This window comes from Rhipicephalus microplus, chromosome 1 (assembly GCF_043290135.1).
Source record: "Rhipicephalus microplus isolate Deutch F79 chromosome 1, USDA_Rmic, whole genome shotgun sequence".
NCBI lineage: Eukaryota > Metazoa > Arthropoda > Arachnida > Ixodida > Ixodidae > Rhipicephalus > Rhipicephalus microplus.
In genome coordinates this window covers 243,371,062-243,390,480 of record NC_134700.1, presented here as the reverse complement: position 1 = coordinate 243,390,480, position 19,419 = coordinate 243,371,062, and the positions used below count along the sequence as shown (strand labels likewise).

The 19,419-nt window shown below is 47.1% G+C and overlaps 2 protein-coding genes across 2 annotated transcripts in view; both read left to right on the top strand.

Moving 5' to 3' along the window:
- Nucleotides 1-3,595, top strand: part of LOC119184931 (uncharacterized) — a 54,666-nt gene extending 51,071 nt beyond the window's left edge. The window contains exons 4-5 of the mRNA XM_075868350.1: nt 174-539; nt 2,890-3,595. Of these exons, the coding sequence (XP_075724465.1) occupies nt 174-539; nt 2,890-3,552 (1,029 nt within the window). The 3' untranslated portion in view covers nt 3,553-3,595. The remainder of the gene's footprint in view (nt 1-173; nt 540-2,889) is intronic.
- Nucleotides 3,596-5,607: 2,012 nt separating this feature from the next.
- The window catches only part of LOC119164145 (retinol dehydrogenase 12-like), a 29,616-nt gene continuing 15,804 nt past the window's right edge, over nt 5,608-19,419 (top strand). Inside the window, exons 1-4 of the mRNA XM_075891798.1 lie at nt 5,608-6,723; nt 13,713-13,909; nt 15,640-15,879; nt 15,951-16,037. Coding sequence (XP_075747913.1) covers nt 13,726-13,909; nt 15,640-15,879; nt 15,951-16,037 — 511 coding nt within the window. The 5' untranslated portion in view covers nt 5,608-6,723; nt 13,713-13,725. The remainder of the gene's footprint in view (nt 6,724-13,712; nt 13,910-15,639; nt 15,880-15,950; nt 16,038-19,419) is intronic.

Sequence of the window (19,419 nt, the reverse complement as noted above, 5' to 3'; positions counted from 1 at the left end):
GAGCCACTCCTATGTAGCGTTGACGATACGTTTCTAGTACGATAAGTACTAGAAACGCTATATTTGAAAGGCATCACAATATTTTTCCACTGTGGCTATACCTACATTCTTGTGAAATTGTCCATCTCAAAACTCGTGAAATTTCTCGTTCATGTGGTGTCGCTGTATTTCAGATGGAGCCTTGTGACAAGGGCAGCGAGATCTGGGTGCTTGGTGACATAATCACGGTGGACGAGCAGGCACACTGCATCCTGACCGAGCATGTAGCAGCAACTGATGCCAGCAGCGCAGACCATGAAGCCCTTATAGGGGGCCCCAAGCATGCATGCGCCGACTGTGGCAAGGAATTCACGACCATTTTCCACCTCCGTCGGCATAGGCGTATTCACACGGGCGAGCGGCCTTATCCATGCAAGGTGTGTGGCCAATGCTTCCGGCACAGCACGTCACTCAAGGTGCACATGCGCCGGCACACTGGCGAGGAGCCCTTCCAGTGTTCGGTGTGCTCAAAGACCTTCAAGGATCCAGCTAACTTCAAGGTGAGTTCCAACGACCAAGCACCTGCATGTAGCTACACGTTATTGAGAAAAAAAGGGGGATTCTGAAAAATATGGGGCATAAAATTGGGGGATAATTCGGCAAGGTACTGAGATTCATGAAGACTTCAATGCATACGTGTGACCAAAAGGTAAGGAGTCTTATCGATACCAAAAGCCTTATTAGGAATGAAATCATCGTGGTGAAAATGCAAATGAAGCGTGGATGTAGGCATAAGAATTTCAGCAATAGCCTACGGCTGGGCAGTGTTGGGGAGAATTCCAGTCAGATACAACATAGCCAAGTATGGCAAGTTGCAGCAAATCAGTGCTTCTTCAAGTTCAGTTGGAGGCTGCCATTGCTCAAATGCACCAAAACGTAGCAGATGGTAATATGACTGCATAGTGGGCCAAGTTGGGGCCTTGGGATGATGTCAGCATATCTAGGTGGCCCACCTGCTTGGAAGTATTAAGGTCTATAGTGACGACCTTGGCATAACTAAGTGGGACAGCTGCAGGATTGCTGGGGGTGGTGTGAACTTGAGCGTAACACAGTTGTGCAGGCGTCGGAGGGTTCTAAAGGTATTTGGGTATGGCATCCGTGATTTCCTTCTCCACCACCCACAAAGGGGAGGCAGAATTGTGGTAGACAGCTGTTGAACATGCTGCGGGTAAGCAAAGGCCAGCAGAGAGAACTGGCGTACAGTTTTCCTGTTTACTATTGTCTTAACATGTACGAGGAATGTGGAATGGTCAGAAGTGGTGGACAAGCCAGTAAGATCTGTGTTGCGTGATGGAAGACAACATTATGTGCCTGTCCAGCCTCTTGTAGTTTTGGTAAACTATTAATATTTTTTCCACAGTGAGGGGGCTTTTGGTGAGCCGCATGGTGAAGGATTCGTCGTTCATGCCTTTGATGACATTTGTGTTATCAGACTGCGACATGGTTTCGTTGGCTTTTGTGTTCAAGTTGAGCTTGTCTTCGATGTAACTTGTGGAAGCTTCACTGGCCTGCTGAGTTCATTTGCTTGAATGCTGTTCTGCTTGCTGCTTGCAAATGTTAGGGAGGCCAAACATGTCAATACTAATGATCTTGATATCGAACCAGATTAGAAGATCTGATGTGTGTGGTTGTACCACAGGCCTGCTGCACCAATGAAGTAGAAGACCGAGTTTCTCAGTGCTATTATAATTGGGTTTGCTTACGTCGCTTGTAAATCACAAGCCAGTCCTCCATGTCAGTGCGGTTCATGCCAGTGAGAACAGGCAGCTAGCAGAGACTAGGAACACCGGGACATGGGATTGTGGTTACAGCGGGAGGGAGCGTTTGTTGAGTGGCATCTTGAGGCATGGTAGAAGGCAGTATATGAGATATGTTTCATGGATGCTGAAGAGAGATTGAAATTTTTCGAGGGCCCAACTCCTCCACCTATTGTAAAGGCATTTACTGAACACCAACAAAAAAGTACATCTTCGCTTAGAAAGGTTGCTAAATTTGCAAATTCATAGCAAAACTTAACAGCAGAAAGCCGCATTGAATTTGGTGTTTGAATCACTTGGTGACACATTGTGCTGCTTGCAGCGACTTTCTCAATCGTAGTGTTTATGCTTTTCTACAAAAACAAATACATAAATGTACAGGTGATTCACTTTAGCAAATTGCTTCTAGCAACATTTGAAAATTTTAATATGTAACATTTGTGTGGTGTCACATCATGTTGAGAAGAAAAAAAAACTAGCTCATGCCAATGATTGTTGGGGTCTATGCTCTAGAAAGGTACAACTACAACCTTACAGTGTTCTATGTTCTATCTCTATGTTCTATAAGCAACATCAGTGTCACGAGGTGGTGCGACCAGTGCTGTTGTTGTGTTGACATATTCTGCGTGGAGAATTTTAAATTTTGTTTGGGAGTGCAGGTAGTAATGACTGTACGGTAAGCAGCTGTGGACGATAAAGATTTCTTGGTTAAGGATTAAGTGTCCATGTCTTGTTCTCAATGGGTCTCAGCATCACACTGTCGTGTACTGTAGGACCTAACACAACAGCTCAGCCTGCTGTGTAGTTCTGAACTGTAAAGTGTTTTGCGTAATTTCAAAGGCATCTTCAAATGTACCCTCAAACCTCGATGTAACAAACCTTGATATATTATGAAATATCGGTTATGACAAAGTAAATGAATAGTCTTAGGAATATATATTTATGTTGAGTTTTCAGATATAGCTAAGTTATTTTCGTGTAGTATGCAACTTCGTTATAATGAGGCTTGAGTGCAGTGGCTTCATTCAAGGTCTGTCCTGATTTTGGTGCTACTGCAATGCATGTGCCATATACCAAACTATTGATGCTGCAGGTTCACCAGAACTCGCATTCCAAGGAGCGGCCCTATGCATGCCGTGTGTGCGACAAGCGTTTCAATGCGGCCTCCACTCTGTATGCTCACATGAAGATACACACAGGAGAGCGGCCTTACACGTGCACCATCTGCAACCGCTCCTTCACATTCAACAACACCCTGGTGCGCCACATACGTACCCACACGGGCGAGAAGCCATACAAGTGTGAACAGTGTCCACTGCGCTTTTCCACCGCATCCAACTTGTCTTCGCATCGCAAGAAGCACTCGCAAGAGAGACAGTTTCACTGCGAGATCTGCCCGCAGGAGTTCTCCACGGCAACTGCTCTGGCCTCGCACGTCAAGACCCACACTGGCGAGCACACTCATCAATGTGAGGTGTGCTCCCGGGGATTCGCCAAGTTTGCCGGCCTGCAAGCACATATGCGCAAGCACACTGGCGAGCGAGCCTTCTTTTGTGAAGATTGTGGCAAAGGATTTACGCGTAAGCTGCACCTCAAGCAACACGTGGCGTCCGAACACGAGCCGGTCCGGCCTGTGGCCACGTGCGAGGTGTGTCATCGTGACTTTATCAATGTTGAGTCCCTCCAGGTGCACATGAAGACGCATAATGTGTCCAGGGGGACAAGTGCAATTGTTGTATACATTAACAAAAAGTGAGCTGTTGCCTTTTCACGAATAAATGATGCTCTGTTTGCATGGATACGTCATCTGGCCCTCTGCAACTGTGGACTGCCTGGAACGCTTACCACACAGGGCCTCCTTGCAATGAAAGTTCTGTTAATTTTCAACAGAACTCATTATCATTCTTTTTTGCCAGTGTGTTTATTTTGTGGTGATTAGCGAGTACAATGTATAAAAAATAATTGTTATTAAATAACGACAATCAATACACAGGTGGAGAAAAAAATAGTCTTCCTTTCTTTTTTTCAGCAGCATATATGCAGTGCATTGTCTCAGTGCAAAAAAGAGCTATAGACAGTACCCATACTAATTCTACTAATTTGTTCACAATATACACCAAGGATAAATGCAGGTGTTGCAAAAAAGTGTATTGCTGCCGTCAAGCTAATATTAGCATATGGCTGAAGTTACTTGAACATGTTTCTGCAGGCATGTCTTCTTTCAATGGACCTTTTTTAAAGACGATAGTCTTTCTTGGCGACCTTCGACAAAAAAACGTTGGTCTGTCTGTCTGTCTGTCTGTACATTTGTCTGTTTGTCCGCCCTAACGATACCTTGAGCGGCATCAAACGGCCAACCCCATCCGCAGCACCCAGCAATATTGTTCAAGGTTTAGCGTTCAAAGTTGTGCGATTGTCAATTAAAAAAGCAGATATTGCGCATATCTGAGGTGCTATAACAACATGTCAATGTTTTGTATGTCTGCCTTTATACTAGAAGAAGCACAAACAAGTAACTCTAAAGACTGTAGCGTTTATTGCGCTGCGCTGACAGTGCAACCCGATGCTCAAGAAAGTGTTTCCAACGCTTTGCTACGACGACACAGTGATGGTATCTGCCCGTCGCTTTGCATTCTACACCTTATCACCTCCAAGACTGGCGCCCATCTTTTTCCGCTGTCGTGCACGCCTTCGTTTTCGAAGATAACTGCCAGATGGAGCTCGTGTCTAACGTGCCTAGATGGGCTTGTTCACCTCCGCTACACGCTCGAGGCACTCTAATGCAGCGTCTTCAGAATACTATTCACCGATTTTCTTGCACAGAACATCAAATAAACCTTTTGTTCACTCTCTTCAAACGCAAGACTATCCTCTTTCGACGACATTTTCAGTGTAACATGTAGATTTGGGCCAATTTTTTTCTTTTTACGGGCGCGTTCTGCACATACGCACCGGAAACACTCCGACGGCACCATTCCGAAACATTTCTGGTGGCTTGTGGCCTCCGAAACCGGCTGGCACTCCATCTCGTAGGCTATGGATGCGAAGGAATGCAAAAACTCCTATGCTGTCGTGTAGACTGGAAAGCCACCCAATTTTCTTTTGGCTCTCACCGCTAACAGCGCTGTACCTATTGTGAAAAGGTCCATTCACAGCCAGAAAGTCAATACGTAATTGCAGGCCAGCCAGCAGAAAGCTTTGCATGTCAAAACATTTTCACTATCCCTCGAGGCACGATGCCTGCACCCATTCACGGAAAGGCAAGAAACTCGTTTAAGGAAGGCGGCTGCTTCGGCTACCACGTGCATTCTGGTCCTTGCAGACCAACCACGGGGTGGTCGTTTGAAGCAAAGACTTGGGCAAATTTTCGCTCGGCCGTAGATCTCCCGATGACATGCCGACAACAGGTCTGCCGATGCGTTTTATTGGTATTTTTTGGTCTGTCGTTATGTTACACTACGAAGGCATGCTGTCTCTTTTGAGGCGTCATCGCCGTCGTCGGCCTAGTGCGACGATGGGGTCTGGCGACTTCGTCGGCCGGCTACTCTTGGGCCGATGGTTTGCGTTTGCCTGGTGTCTTCATCAGGGTAGTGTTGGTGTCGTGTCCTCTTTCACTGTGGTGTAGTGGGTTACGTGTTGGGCTCGCAATGTGCAGTGCACCTAGAGATCGTAGGTTCGAGTCTCACTAGGCCATTTTTTAAACCTTTTCCTTCCCTTTTTTTGTCTTAGTGCTTGTATTTATCTATCCTTATGATCTGTGCTCGAGGAAATCCGTAAAAAACAAAGAGCCCAATTTCGGCCTAAGTTCTACTGCTTTCTTTTTTGTGAGGTGTACTGCTACTTTTTAATGTGGGGTCGTGCTACTCTGCTTTGGGCAGCGTTAAGTTACTCTGTTCTGACCCGTTCTGGAGGAATCGCTTGTATTCTGCCTCAACAAGAGGTGATTTACTCTGGAGAAGGGAGTGAAATATAGGACAAAAAAGTATACTCTCCCAAAGAGAGTGCCCAGCACTCTCTTAGTTTTTAGAGTGTAGGGGAGAGAAAATCAAGGTCAAAGTGCTAGTTTTAAATTCCGCGGCGAAATCCCCGCACGTGACGTCACGAATGTCAACATTTATTTGTCGTATTTTGCCGACAATGACTTGGCATGTTAAGAGCATGGCCCGCTGAGCGTACGTAGGCGCTAACAGATGCCCCCAAATTTTATGGCGTCGAGGCGCGGGAAAGTCAACCTGCTGTCGCTGCCCGCATTTCCTTTTTGCGCGTTTTTTCTTGTACCAAGCATCTCGCGACAAGCGATGAGATTTTGGAGCTACAAAATAGTGAAATTGGCCAACAATAGCCAAATCGTTCTGCTCTTCAGTCTCTCTTGAAGCAATGAGAAAGCGGCATAGTCCGCCAGCCGTTTATTGCTCCCCATAGAATAAGGCTGCCTTTGTGCGTGGGACCTGCCGAAATTTGATTCACTGCGACTCCGTCCATTTTTCAAGCCATGCTTCAAGGCTGAATCTGAGCCGACTCGAAGCCAACGTTCTGCTTATAGTTTATAGGCAATGAAACACTGGTAGCTCTGATGAGCTAGACTCGGTGCTGCGCAAAACGGCATTCCACGTGTTATCCCTGAAATGTGTCAAATTTTACCCCTGTCTGTAGTATGAGGAAGTAAGAGTGCATGAGGCCTGTCAGCTTGCGACGTAGAGAACGCCCCCACCATATCATGCAACGCGGCGTAATGATTGCGCGTAACCTTCGTACTGTGCCAGCATTGTGGTGAGGTCATCATGGCGTATGCTAGAGGTGAGGATGCAGGAAATAACAAATGCCTGAGCTATTGTTTCACGAGCGCTTTCGAGAAACTCTTTCGACCAAGAGCCTCACGCAGCTGTCGCTCGTGAGCGTCCGCCCGGTTTCACGTTCTTGGAAAACGGTGAGTGAACGGCATTTTGGGAACTTTAAAAAATGTTTGTCTGGTCAAAAGTTAAAAAAAAAATTATATCCCCCCCCCCCCCCCCCCAAAGAAAGCATATCCATGGAGTGAATGATCATGAGTGGGGTGAAGCTTCGGAGGGTTGTATCGACAAACTGTTGAGGGGGAGTGCTTTGACCCGTTCTGGAGGAATCTCTTGTATTCTACCTCAACAAGAGATTTCCTCTGGAAGAGAGAGTGAAATATAGGACAAAAAGGTCCTATAACAATCGTCCGCCCGCTGGCCGCGTCCGTCCATCAGCCTGCCTGTCTGTCCGTCCGTCCATGTCCAAGTGCCGTCATCTCGCATCTTTCCGTTATATATTGATGATATACAAGTACTGCACTGCCATCTAGCTGACATTCTAAGGACTAGAGCGAGAGGTGGCTACCTACATGACGGTTATTATAGCGCGAGAACAGCTCGACGACTAAGGGACAAGAATAAGACGAGTGCTTCTTGTGCCTCTGTCTTCGTTCTGTTCTCGCGCTATAACAATCGTCATGTCATACCAACTAGCCCGAACCGCCACGTGTCTAGGCTACCTACAATTACATACATCGAACATGCACGACTAGAGGAGCTTCGCCCCTGAAAAAAAAAAAAAAAGAAAGCACTCGAGGTTGCACAAGCCTTGACACAGCGAAGCTGGACCTTTGGGACGTCGAATATGATTGCTTCTATAAGTTGTTGCTAGGTCTCAGTAAGGTGATGCTGTAGTACAGCTATAAGTGATACTAGGTAGCTTCTAGGATGATTCTCAGAGCAGAGAGTTTCGAGTTAAACCACAGATATTCACAGACACGACACGGATGTTCCAACTCTGGAGACAAAAACTCGCAGTGTAACCGAGCGTTCGCACTTCCCATACATCTACGGGCACGCCTTCATTCGCGTGTCACTTCGAAGCCTTCTCGTACCTTTCCCGTTCCTTATTATTGTCGTTATATGTACCACTAGAAAGGCTAGAAGGCTAGCCTCTCTAGTACCACTAAAGTAGATTGATGATTGAGCGAAGCTGGAACGTGCGGCCTCAGTGTTTATCAGTGGGTTAATCCCAATGGTTAAATAATGTTTTCTCTAATAACTGGTTGCGTTTGTTTAGGAATGTATTGTTTTTGCCGCCCGTCTGTTGCCTTCATTTAGTAGCAGCCCGATGGCCAACTTCTGGGGCACATGCCCATTCCAATTTTTGTACACACCATATATATATATATATATATATATATATATATATATATATATATATATATATATATATATATATATATATATATATATATATATATATATATATATATATATATATATATATATATATATATATATCGAAAGCCTACCTTATGCATGGTAATCAACGGAGTAAAAATATCGAATGCGAATGTGTTTCGGGTATAAAGTCTTATGATTGCTGATAACGCCCATATAGGCACCGTTCAGTCGAGTTTTCCACTCTGACTGCAGTGCCGGAATGCATAGCATATAGTAGCATATAGCGGATTAAAAAAAAAAAAAACCTTGACGGCTTTGGTGAAAATAGAACGCGACGCGCGCGTCTCGCGCCCTGCACCTGTCGGCGTATTTTGGCCTGCACGTCTATTCTGGACGCTATCTAATTCCGCCATATTGTTAAATTTTGTAATGGTGGCATTTTAGACCAATCAAAGAGATCGTAGCAGCTCACTTGACCAATTAGCATCGATCAATGGCGACATCTGACAACATGGCAGAATTCGACAATGTCCAGAATAGCACCCCGGGATACATGGCGGACGCGCGCACGCGTTTATTTTCTGCATGCCCCTAACAGCGAATGTCAAAGACTTTAAAACGGGGCAGTATGAGCAACGCAGCTCCCTCTGGTCAGAGTGCGGTGCTTTGTCCAGCGGTCGTGGTCTGGTGGTCGGCTAGGCCTGAGGCCACAGGTCCTCAGGCCTGGCCTGAGGACCTGTGAAATCCACAGCAAATGTGTGGCAGTCACATAGCGGATTGGAGCGTCGCAAAATGAGCACGATGTGCCGTATGGACCGCGGTAATAATGCTGCGCCCAATGGGAGGTCGCAGGTGGGTAAGCGCTATATCGACACGAAAACTCCGCAACGTGACCAGGTGTTCTGTGATGTAACCTTATCGCAAAATTATTACGGCTGGCTTAACGACGAGATGGGTGATAATCACGTTTCCATCATCCGGTGAAGACAAATCAGACCACACGTTATATATTTTAAGGCGAAAACTTTAGATTCTTTATTCAACGCACCAATTGACCGTCGGCGCCGGCGTCCCACCTTGGCGGTGACAGCACGTACGAGCACAGGCGTGCACAAACGCTTACACGGTTCCCCGTCAGGGGGCAGGGGGTGAAAATTCATCGCAGCGTGCCTCCATACCTATTATGTCAACGTTTGGGGCTGACTTTGAGTCCGCCACCCACGTGTCGCAGCACCCCCTTCCTATATTGTCAATATAAGTGGGTGATCACTTTTGCGCCCCCCCCCCCCTTTTAGAAAACTAGGAAGGTGCCCTCCCTCCCCCATCCTCCACGAGCACGGCTGTGCGTACGAGTGATAAGAAAAATTATCACGTGATGGCGTCACCACGACATAAATTTGCCAAAGTTTGTGACGCCATCATGTCAGCTCATTATGGCAACGTCGCCTTACACGGTCTTCGTGATCGGCCAACCAATCACGGATGCAGTGCAAAACAAAGTGAGGTGCAGAAGTTTGAATTAAAGTACTTAAGACCCTAGAGGTAGGGCAAAACCATGTTCTATGCAGAAATCTCTCGGGAGGGGGGGGGGTAAAATAAATTTATTGACTGAAGAAAAACAACGTGTATTTCTCGTCGAGCTGTCTAAGGCGACATCACAATTAATTAAGGACCTTGCGAGTTGTTATTGCTGATGGGGGCGTAAAAGGTAAACATGTCCAGTTATTGATCTCGTCACCGATTAGTCATGTTAGTCATACAATGGCGCCGATCATAAACCAATTGAACGAGACGCTAGACTTACGCCAACTTTTATCGAGGTTTTTTTTTTTTTTTAGTACGCCACTCACATCGACGGGCACATTCCGCTTTGTATGAGCTATTTAAGGGTTTAAACTATCCGAGAAAACAGGATAAGGCAGGAGGAAGACTTAGGAAAAAAAATCTAACGCACAAAACAAAAGAGGGCTCAAAAGCATTAGCATGAGCTAGCCACTTACTGCGCACACACCCACTACATTCCAATAGTTATTTATACAATTTCTAGCTTATGATCTTCTGTAGCACATCTACATTCGTCATTCAACACGTAACTAGATTAGGTCCCCTTCGCTCATAATAAAGTGCGTCCAGAAAGCGTTCCTCAGATGGCCGAGTATGTGTGTACCATTGCGGTGATATACCAGATAGACGTAAACAAGCCAGATCTCCCTTTCGCACCGCACAAACGCGTTCTAAGCGCGGTGACTCAATGCAGTATTACGTTGCAGGGACATAGTATTCAACATCTCCAAAATAATCGCAATGTTGGCTAACAGCCGCCAAAATACGTGCGGTGGCCAGTGGTGTGCGGCAAGCTTTGTTCTAGCAAACTTCACGACTTATAGGCCAAGGTGTTCTAACTTATATACGTGCAAAAGTAAGTTTAGTACAATGCGAGTGAGACGTGTGACCAACCTTCCTGGCTCGAAAAACTCCGGCACCAAACCAGGTGTGCACGTGTCAGTTCTTTTCAGTGACATATCTTGTTGATTGTACAGAGCGTACAACCATGTCAGCACCACCATGGAAGGAGGCAACCAGCCTCATCGTAGTTAGCCGTGCACAATTGCGAGATATAGTGGGAAAAGACTTGGCAACAGCTATGATGGCCACCGTGTGGAACAACCAGACTGAGCGTGTGTCACGCTGTGACTACCGTGTGCTGATGGTGAAACGTTCAAGCCTGAGCTCGTTCATAGTCAACGCTTATGTGTATCCAGGTGGCCTCTGTGAGCCATTTGACTTCCCATTTGATTGGTGGGAGGTGTTTGCAGCTGTGGGTGCCACAAAAAACATTTCTCAGGGATGTCTGCAACAAGGCTAGGGTCCACGGCCTCCAATGATTACAAAGCCCATGACATTGTCTCACAATCGGCTCAGTTCTGAAAACCATTTGCCAAGTGACTTGGCTTACCGTATCTCTGCCATTCGGTAGACTTTCGAAGAAACGGGAGTCCTGTTGCTGACGCAATCTGCTCCCGCTCTCGGTGAAGCTATCCTCGCTGATTCAATAAGTGAAGACATATACACAACACGATTACACCAGCGGTTGAGAGAAGATCCTGTGTACCTGTTGCGCATGTGCCGGGAAAATCGTCTCTGTCGTAATGTCAGGGCCCTGCATGAGTGTTGGGACTGGTTGACACCCATCTCGGTGGGTCACCGGCGTTATGACACCAGCCGCGGCAAAGCGGCAGACACCCGCCGATTTGCCGCGGCTTCCATCGCAGAAAAAGCCCACGTATGTATGTATGTATGTATGTATGTATGTATGTATGTATGTATGTATGTATGTATGTATGTATGTATGTATGTATGTATGTATGTATGTATGTATGTATGTATGTATGTATGTATGTATGTATGTATGTATGTATGTATGTATGTATGTATGTATGTATGTATGTGTGTATGTATGTATGTATGTATGTATGTATGTATGTATGTAACCGGCTGTGCCCTTTAGATCGGGTGGTGGCTCACGCCACCTAGCCATGAAGTTAAGTACTATCACTGTGTGTTTAAGGATTGAATTTCACTCGCACCTCGATCGTAGCCACCAGTCAGTTAGCCTCCTCCTGGTTATTTCTACCCGTTTAAAGTCTATCTTGCCTTCGCTGTCCCTAAACCCCAATGCTTTGAAAAATTCGGTGCCATTATCTTCGACTGTAGGGCGGAGCCCTTTACAAAACATTATCAAACGTTCAGCAGTTTCCTCCTCCTCTTCACACGCACTACATACCGTGTCTGTGCCTTCGTATTTTGCTCGGTACGTCTTGGTCCGCAATACTCCCGTTCTACCCCCGAAGAGCAGAGAATTACCCCGAGAAATATCGTAGATCTTTTCCCTTGCAATTTCCTGCTTAAAAGTTCGGTAGGTCTCCAGTAATGATTTCGCAAGCATTCCCATCTTCCGCATGTCCCTCTCTGTTTCCTTAACCTTCTTCTTAACCAATGTTTCCTTATAGCTTGATATTCTGCTGTTGTCTATATACTTGCTTGAGAGTTTTCGAGTTCGCTTCCTCCATTTAGTATCAATATTCTTCATGTACAAGTAACTGAAAACTTTCCTAGCGCAACGCTCCTCTCCCATTTTTCTCAATCGCTCCACAAATTCTATCTTGCTGCTCGCTTCCCTGCACTCAAACAATTTCCATCCCATATCACCACGTACCCCCTGATTTGGGGTATTCCGGTGTGCTCCCAAAGCAAGTATACCTATGCCACGTTGCTTAATTTCCAATCTTGCTTGAACTCCTGATATTATGCACAAGTCAAACCCGGGACCATGACACCTTTCCAAATCCCTCTCACAACGTCATACGGGTCTGGCACGACAGCGCCGCGGCCTCGAAGTTCACCGCAAAAGGCGCTCACTCCCCCATGTATTGGCGCGGCGCTTTGGACACTTCCCCATATTCTAGGTCACTCTAGCAGACCGGAGGGCAGCTGGCTGCTGGAACCATGGAGGAAGGAAAAACTGTTTTTCCTTCCTCCATGGCTGGAACCGAAGTTCAAGTTTGTGGAGCGACGACAACGCCGCGCCTGGCCCTGGCGGCGAGCTCCGGAAAACTTGAGGATAGACGCGGGAGAGGTCGCAGGCGAGTCGGTGTGTTTCGCCGAAACGGGAGCGCGTGCGACACGCGTGCAACGCGTTCTGCAGTCGGTGCGTTAGGCGCCGTGCCGTCAGCATGGCGCGCTAAAACGAGACGCTCGCCGTGCGAAGTTGCCTTTCCGCGATGGAAGAAGCGGCCCGACGGAAGCGTCGGTGAGGTCCGAAGTATTTTTGTGTTGTGGGCTGCTCCAACAATGCAGACAACACCAAGGGACGCTCTCCACGTGTAAAGCTGTTACAGTTTCCCAGCAAGTCACAGCCGGTGAACACAGCGGCGTTCGAGAAAAACAGAGAAAACATTACACGAAAGCCGAAAAAAAAAACAACAACAACGAGGCGATCACTTCAACTTGACTCGGTGTGGTTAAACTTCAGCTTGCTGCTTTGCGGCGATGCCATCGGGTCATGTACCCACGGCTCGGAGGACATAACCCTAAATCTTCTCGGACATTTCAATGCCATGACCGTATTCGCAATGCCTGTGGTTCAAAAGTTTAGTTTTTGGGTAGCTATAGGCTGAATAGGTGGCGCCATGTAGCAGGGCCCACTTGAAGCAAGCAAGCAGAATCATGGCCTCCAAGATTGTAGAGAATTGTTCAAAGTCCGTTGTTGCTGCAGTGGCTCCCGCTACTTTCCCTCTGCTGCTACTGGTGTTGGCGGCGGGCAACGTCGGGCCTGGTAACAGTGACGTCTGAAAGACCGCTTTCAGGCGCAGATTATTTGAACTGCCCTAACGCGGTACGGACCATTAAAACATGATTTTATTTCAAAATAAGCACTTCCTCGGCACAAAACTAGCACTACGAGGTTTCCGGGACACTATTTCAATAATTAACATCGTCTTGATATTCGCCTTTAGTGTCTTTTTAAGAAATTATGAAAACACCAGCAACAAAAAATCAAAGTATTTGTGAAACAGGTCACCAGAAGGTTTACATGGTTTCTTCCCATATAATCCGTCTGTCAGCCTTCGTGCCATCATAGCTGTCTGCCTACCTGTATGCTTTCCTGTTTGTATGCCTTTCAGTCTACATTTAATCTCGAGTGCCACGATGTCGTGACATGGTGCTTCTTTCACAGCACGGACTCAGACATGACTCTGGTGCACGCGGATGCTGTCGGAGATGTCTTCGTGGGCAGCCGGTTGGTGAGATGTGCGCTAGTTGTGGTCGTCGCAGGCTTGCTCGTCAAAGTGTATCAGCTCTACAACAAGGGTATTTACCGCGGCAATGTATCGATGCTCGGAAAGACCGTTATCGTGACCGGCAGCAATTCAGGTAGGTGCCGGCCGAGCGTCTCCAATGAGAGGCAGCCGCTTTTTCTGTCATCATACTAATCGTGATGTACAATGCCGCACGATCATCAATTATCTCTGCTTTCACGTGCTAACTGGGAAAGTATGCCTGTTCACAGTGGCAGAAGGGTTGGTGCAAATTCTTAATGATAAACGAATGGTCCAGGCGTTTAAAGAGCAATCTAAATAGATGCCGTGAGGAAAATATTTGAAGCTGTATATTGATGTAAAGTTGCTGCAAAACAGGGTGCAACTGAGTTTTCGCCGTTGCAAACTTTCAAATATTTGTCCCAGTTTGCCGCGTGACATGAACCGACTCCCTGTTTCTACGAAGCTGCGTGGAAACCATAAGGTGTCATGCTCGAAACGTGGTTTACCAAACTCGACTGGGACTCGCTCGCTGGATTCCGTGCCGACCGGTTGTGCCCTCGCGATCTCCGACGTCAGCGTAGCTCTGGCCGACTGGGCTCGCCCTACGTTATCTACTGACGCCGATCTCCGACGACAGCGTAGCTCTGACCTACTGGACTTGCTCTACGCCATCTCCTGACGCCGACAAGAGCTCTCGCAAGTGGTGCCCCGTCCTCGGACTCCTGTGACCGTGTTTCCATCTTTCCTATCTCTCCTATCCCCTAGATATGTCCTCGCTCGCTGGCTTAGCGCATCTCTTTTTCTCTCTCTCTCTACACCTTTATTCCTATCTTTTTAATCCCTCCTCACCCTCATCTCTTGTGAGCTACTGCTGAGGTGTAGCACCCTGATGTAGACAGTTACGGGGCTCACTTTTCTCTTCTTTTCCTTCTTATAAACATAAATGCTCCCCCCCCCCCCCCCGAACTCGACTGGCCTGCGATAGCACGTACATCGGCCACACAGGCTGGTGCGTAAGTAGGAGGCTCCAAGGGCACAACTGATGAAGCTAACTAGCCTCGTGATTGTCGGGAGAGAGGCTGCGCGCCGCTTTTTGTGGGTTAAATTATCCCTAAGAACAAAATTCTTGTTAAAAATACTTTCTTGCTGTATTTGCAATCCCGATGTGGAATCGTAAGTACTCCAAAGTGCCGTATAATTTATGCTATTGTCGTTAATTCTAGTCCTTTTAGCCTCACTTCGAGATGTGCGGTACCGCCCAAGCACTCGGTGCACATGATTAGGGCCTGTGCACGCGCTAGCCGCTCAGCCGCACCGCACGTGGCGGGACACGTGCAGCACGCAAGCGGAAGGCGAAAGAGCGGATCGGCGACGCGTTGTCGCCCTCCTCTTGCGGGCTGCACGTGTCCCGCCACGTGCGGTGCGGCTGAACGGCTAGCGCGTGTACATGCCCTTGACAAGAGAAGCTACAGCGTGCGCCCTATGCTGAGTATTCCTTTGTTAACTTTTAGTGGAGCTGGGTGGCGATATGTGGGATATGAGCGATTTCTGTGGCACATAAAGGAGTTTTACAGCGGGCTGTTACGGTTCAGGTTTGCCTATAGACATACAGAAAGAAAGGGGCAGAAACACCTAACATAGTAAGCGGTGGCAAAGAGTCAGGTGAAAAGGTAAAAGCCTAGGCAAGTCAGAACCAGCTATAGAGGCAATCCTGCATCTCTTTTGTGACACAGTCTTGCGCGTATTGAAGCAGGCTGCGCTGTTCTTTTTTTTTTTTTGTGCTGTACGTTCTACAATTCGAGCAGTAGCATGTTCGCTGTGAACAGTTGCGAAAGTTTCCAGGAATTGGCAAGGAGACGGCCAAGGAACTGGCTCGGCGGAGGGCCCGCGTCATCTTGGCCTGCCGAAATGTACAGCGGGCCCACAAGGCGGCTCAAGAAATCTTTGCCGATACGGGAGAAACGGTGCTCGTCAAGCAGCTCGACCTGTGCTCGTTCAAGTCGGTGCGGCTCTTCGCGGAAGACATCATCCGGACGGAGCCCAGGCTCGACGTTCTCGTCAATAACGCGGGCAACATACCGGGCAAGTATATAGCAGCAGCGAGTCGTGCTCCTCTTGCCGCTCATAACGGCGTGGCGTTGCTTGCGATGCAGACAAGCTGCTTCTCACCGAAGACGGCTACGAGGTGGGCCTGCAAAGTAACTACCTGGGTCATTTCCTGCTCACCATTCTGCTGACAGGTTCGCCTTTTATTCTTATTTCTACGTGGACAAGCCGCGGGAGGCCGCGGCTTGTTCACGCGTGCGCGCGCGATCACTGAGAAAGGTGCGCATTCGAAGAAAAAAAAAAGAGAAAAAAATGGCCTCGTATCTGCATGTAATCCACAAATGTCGTCAAAAGACCTTAGTCTTGCGCGTGGAGAGTGAACAAAACATGTATTTGATGTCCTGCGCAAGAAAATCGGTGAATGGTATTTTGGAGGCGCTGCGTTAGAGTGCCTCGAGTCAAGTCACGTCACAGAGCGCCATCTGGCAGTGTTTTTTGAAAAACAAAGCGCGTGGCCCTGAGACGGGCGTGCGCGCCCGTCTCAGAGGTGATAAGGTGTAAAACGCTAAGCGACGGGTAGGGGCCACCACCATGTTTTCTTAGCAAAGCGTCGGAAATACTCGCCTTTCCGTACGAGCGTTGCATGGTCAGCGCAGCGTGATAAACGCTACGGTCCTTAGAATTACTTACGTATGCCTTTTCCAGTAAAATACGAACATGCAGAATATATACGTGTTCTTACGGTGCCTCAGATATACGCAATAATTGCTTTTTAATTGACAATCGCACACGTGTGAACGCTGATTCTTGAGCAACATTTGTGGGCGCTGCTGATGGGTTCGGCCGTTCGGGGTATCGGCTGGTGCTGTTTAAAGTGCCCGGTTCATGGTAACGGTGGACAAACACACAAATATACAGACAGACAGACAGACAGACAGACAGACAGCGTAAAGTTTTTTTTGTCGAAGGTCCCCAAGAAAGACTATCGTCTTTAAAAAGTGCTCAAGGTCACAAGGCGCACGCGACGTTTTTTTTTGTGCCCCTGCCATCTCTCTCTGCTTAGCTTTCGGCGCTTTCGTCGGGGCGAGAGAAGAGAGAATGCAATTGCTGCATGCGACAAATCTTTACAACTCCACTCGCACCGGACGGTTTTTAAATTTTTTTGCGGCGTTGAATTCGTGAGACAGTAAGCTCTTCCAGGGAATTCGTTTTATGGTTACTTGAAACATTGTTTCAGGACCCCTTTAACAAGTGAGAACAGAGAATCGCGAAGAACGGGACCGCGCACAACGACAAGCAATTACGGAATTCCTGAAAGCACGTGGTAGTTGACTCGTGTAATTACTCGCTCCATGCAATGCGGCGTCTCCGAATCACGGCTGTCCCTAAAGTGCCCGCAGGGAAAAGTTGTGCACTGTAATTGGCGCTATGAAAAAAAAACCTACAGACGTTTTTCGTCGCGACAAAAAAAAAAAAGAATGCGTTCCCGCCTTACGTTAGCCTAAAAACAAGCAAAAGGTAACGCGTGTTACTGATGCCATTATTACGGTCACAAATTTGAATCATATTGTGTCTTCACTACAGGCGCGCTTGTGTCTTCACTGTGAGCGGCGCGCTTCTTTCGTGAACGCGGCCGCGGCAGCGAGAGAATTGACGTTCGTGCTCATATTGTGTCTTCACTACAGGTACCCACAGTAAAAAAATGTCATACAGGTGAAATTCATTTTTCATGACACTCCTAGTCGAAACAAGGATTTTATAATACCAATGTTCTGAAAAGGGAATAATTTGCACATATATGCCGGATAGCGGCATATGAAGTTGCCTGTAGCCAGTGAAGCGTTACATGTGGTGGATTCTAACATGGTAGGACCGATTTTTACATTTGTACATTAAGCCCGAAATTTCATCACAAACGCTGTCCTCCCAGGAAACGTCACTCAAACTCGCAATACATTTACTGTAATTCTGATGATGTGCTTCTGCTAATGACACACTCAAATATTGTAGTCACATAGAAATGCTTAAACAATCAGTTACAGACAAGAAAAAAAAATCGAACACACGCGGTTTTTCGTTTTTAACCTGTATAATTGCCTAAAAAAATTGATGGTGTTTATACGGAGTAGCTCAAGGTCAGCCTTGTTCACTCAAAAATAAGTATCTGTAGAGATGAACGGGCATATTGCCGTTAGAAGAAAGCAGATTTTCTTTCGAGAACATGGTTAATGTACCAGCGCCACAGTATTGCAGGGAGGACTTTCTAATAACTATTAAGTAACAGCTGCATTTTAAAGCTTGTGGGATCTCTATGTGGAGAGCACGCCACACTCTTGGAGTGAACGGACACAGGAGACGCGGTCGGAATGAACCAAACAACTCACATTTATTTAACTACTTTTAGAAACTACGATATCATCCGCCGAATTATTACATTGACTTCGATCAACACGCTAAACAACCATACACAGTACTACACAGCACTCAAAAACACAACAAATACTAGGTTCACGGCCGACTGCAGGTGTTCAGAAAAGAGTACTTGTTGCATTCAAGACGTTTCTTGAGGTATCAGATATTTTTTGGAAATTTTGACCTACCGTATGCGATGTCGTCTTCATACAAAAGGACGTATGTAATATTTATATAGTGTGTTTAATATGTGGAATCATCTGTCTCAGTGCAAACTGACCTTGTATGTGGAAGTTGTGTACATATGTATCTAGTGTGAACTCATTTTGTATGTGGAAATAGTGTACACACGTATCTATTAGGCGAATATGAGCGGTCATGTGAGAAGAACCGATCGTGTGTGTGAAACATATGAACCTAATAACTTTATGTGAACTGACCTCTGAAGTTTTGTTAATGTGTACTTTCACATCGTATGTTGTACCGATTCGCATTTTGTGCCCTTATTGTTGATCGCACGGCATATTTTGCCATCTAAGAGAAAAGGAGTAGCCGGTGCCACTATAATGGCACCAACCTCTCCTATTTCATCATTTTAATAAAAAAAAACACAAGACCACACACAAGGCGGCTTTGCCAACACTTGACTCGCCACAAGGGCCCACGGCAGACGGCCCGCAGTGCCGTAATCCGCAGACCAACCACTTAAGACAACCGTTCGCGCCAACCGCCACCTGCCAAAGAGGAACGCTTGTCTCTCCTCTGCACCACAAAGGCTTACCGCCAGGTGTCACCGCCGGCCCTACCGTTCTAACCACCATGATGATGATGTTAGTTGTGGTGATAAGCGCTTGCGAACACAACGCCACCTAGCGTTCGGTAGTCGTGTACCCGAAATGCGGCCTCTGCGCGAAACACGTGCGCCACGAGGCGCGAACAACTTTACGGGGGTGATAGCACCTCCACAAGCTGTAATCATAGACCTTACTTTGATTCTATATGGATACGTACGCGTCTGCGCTAAATGGGTGCTGAACGTATACGCATTGAAAGTTACTTTCAACGCCCGGGAGCCGGTAGCAGTGCGCGCTGCAGCGAATTCCGTCAGGAGCGAAAGCGGCGAGGCGGACACGCGGAATAATTTAAGTATAGTAACGAGCTACG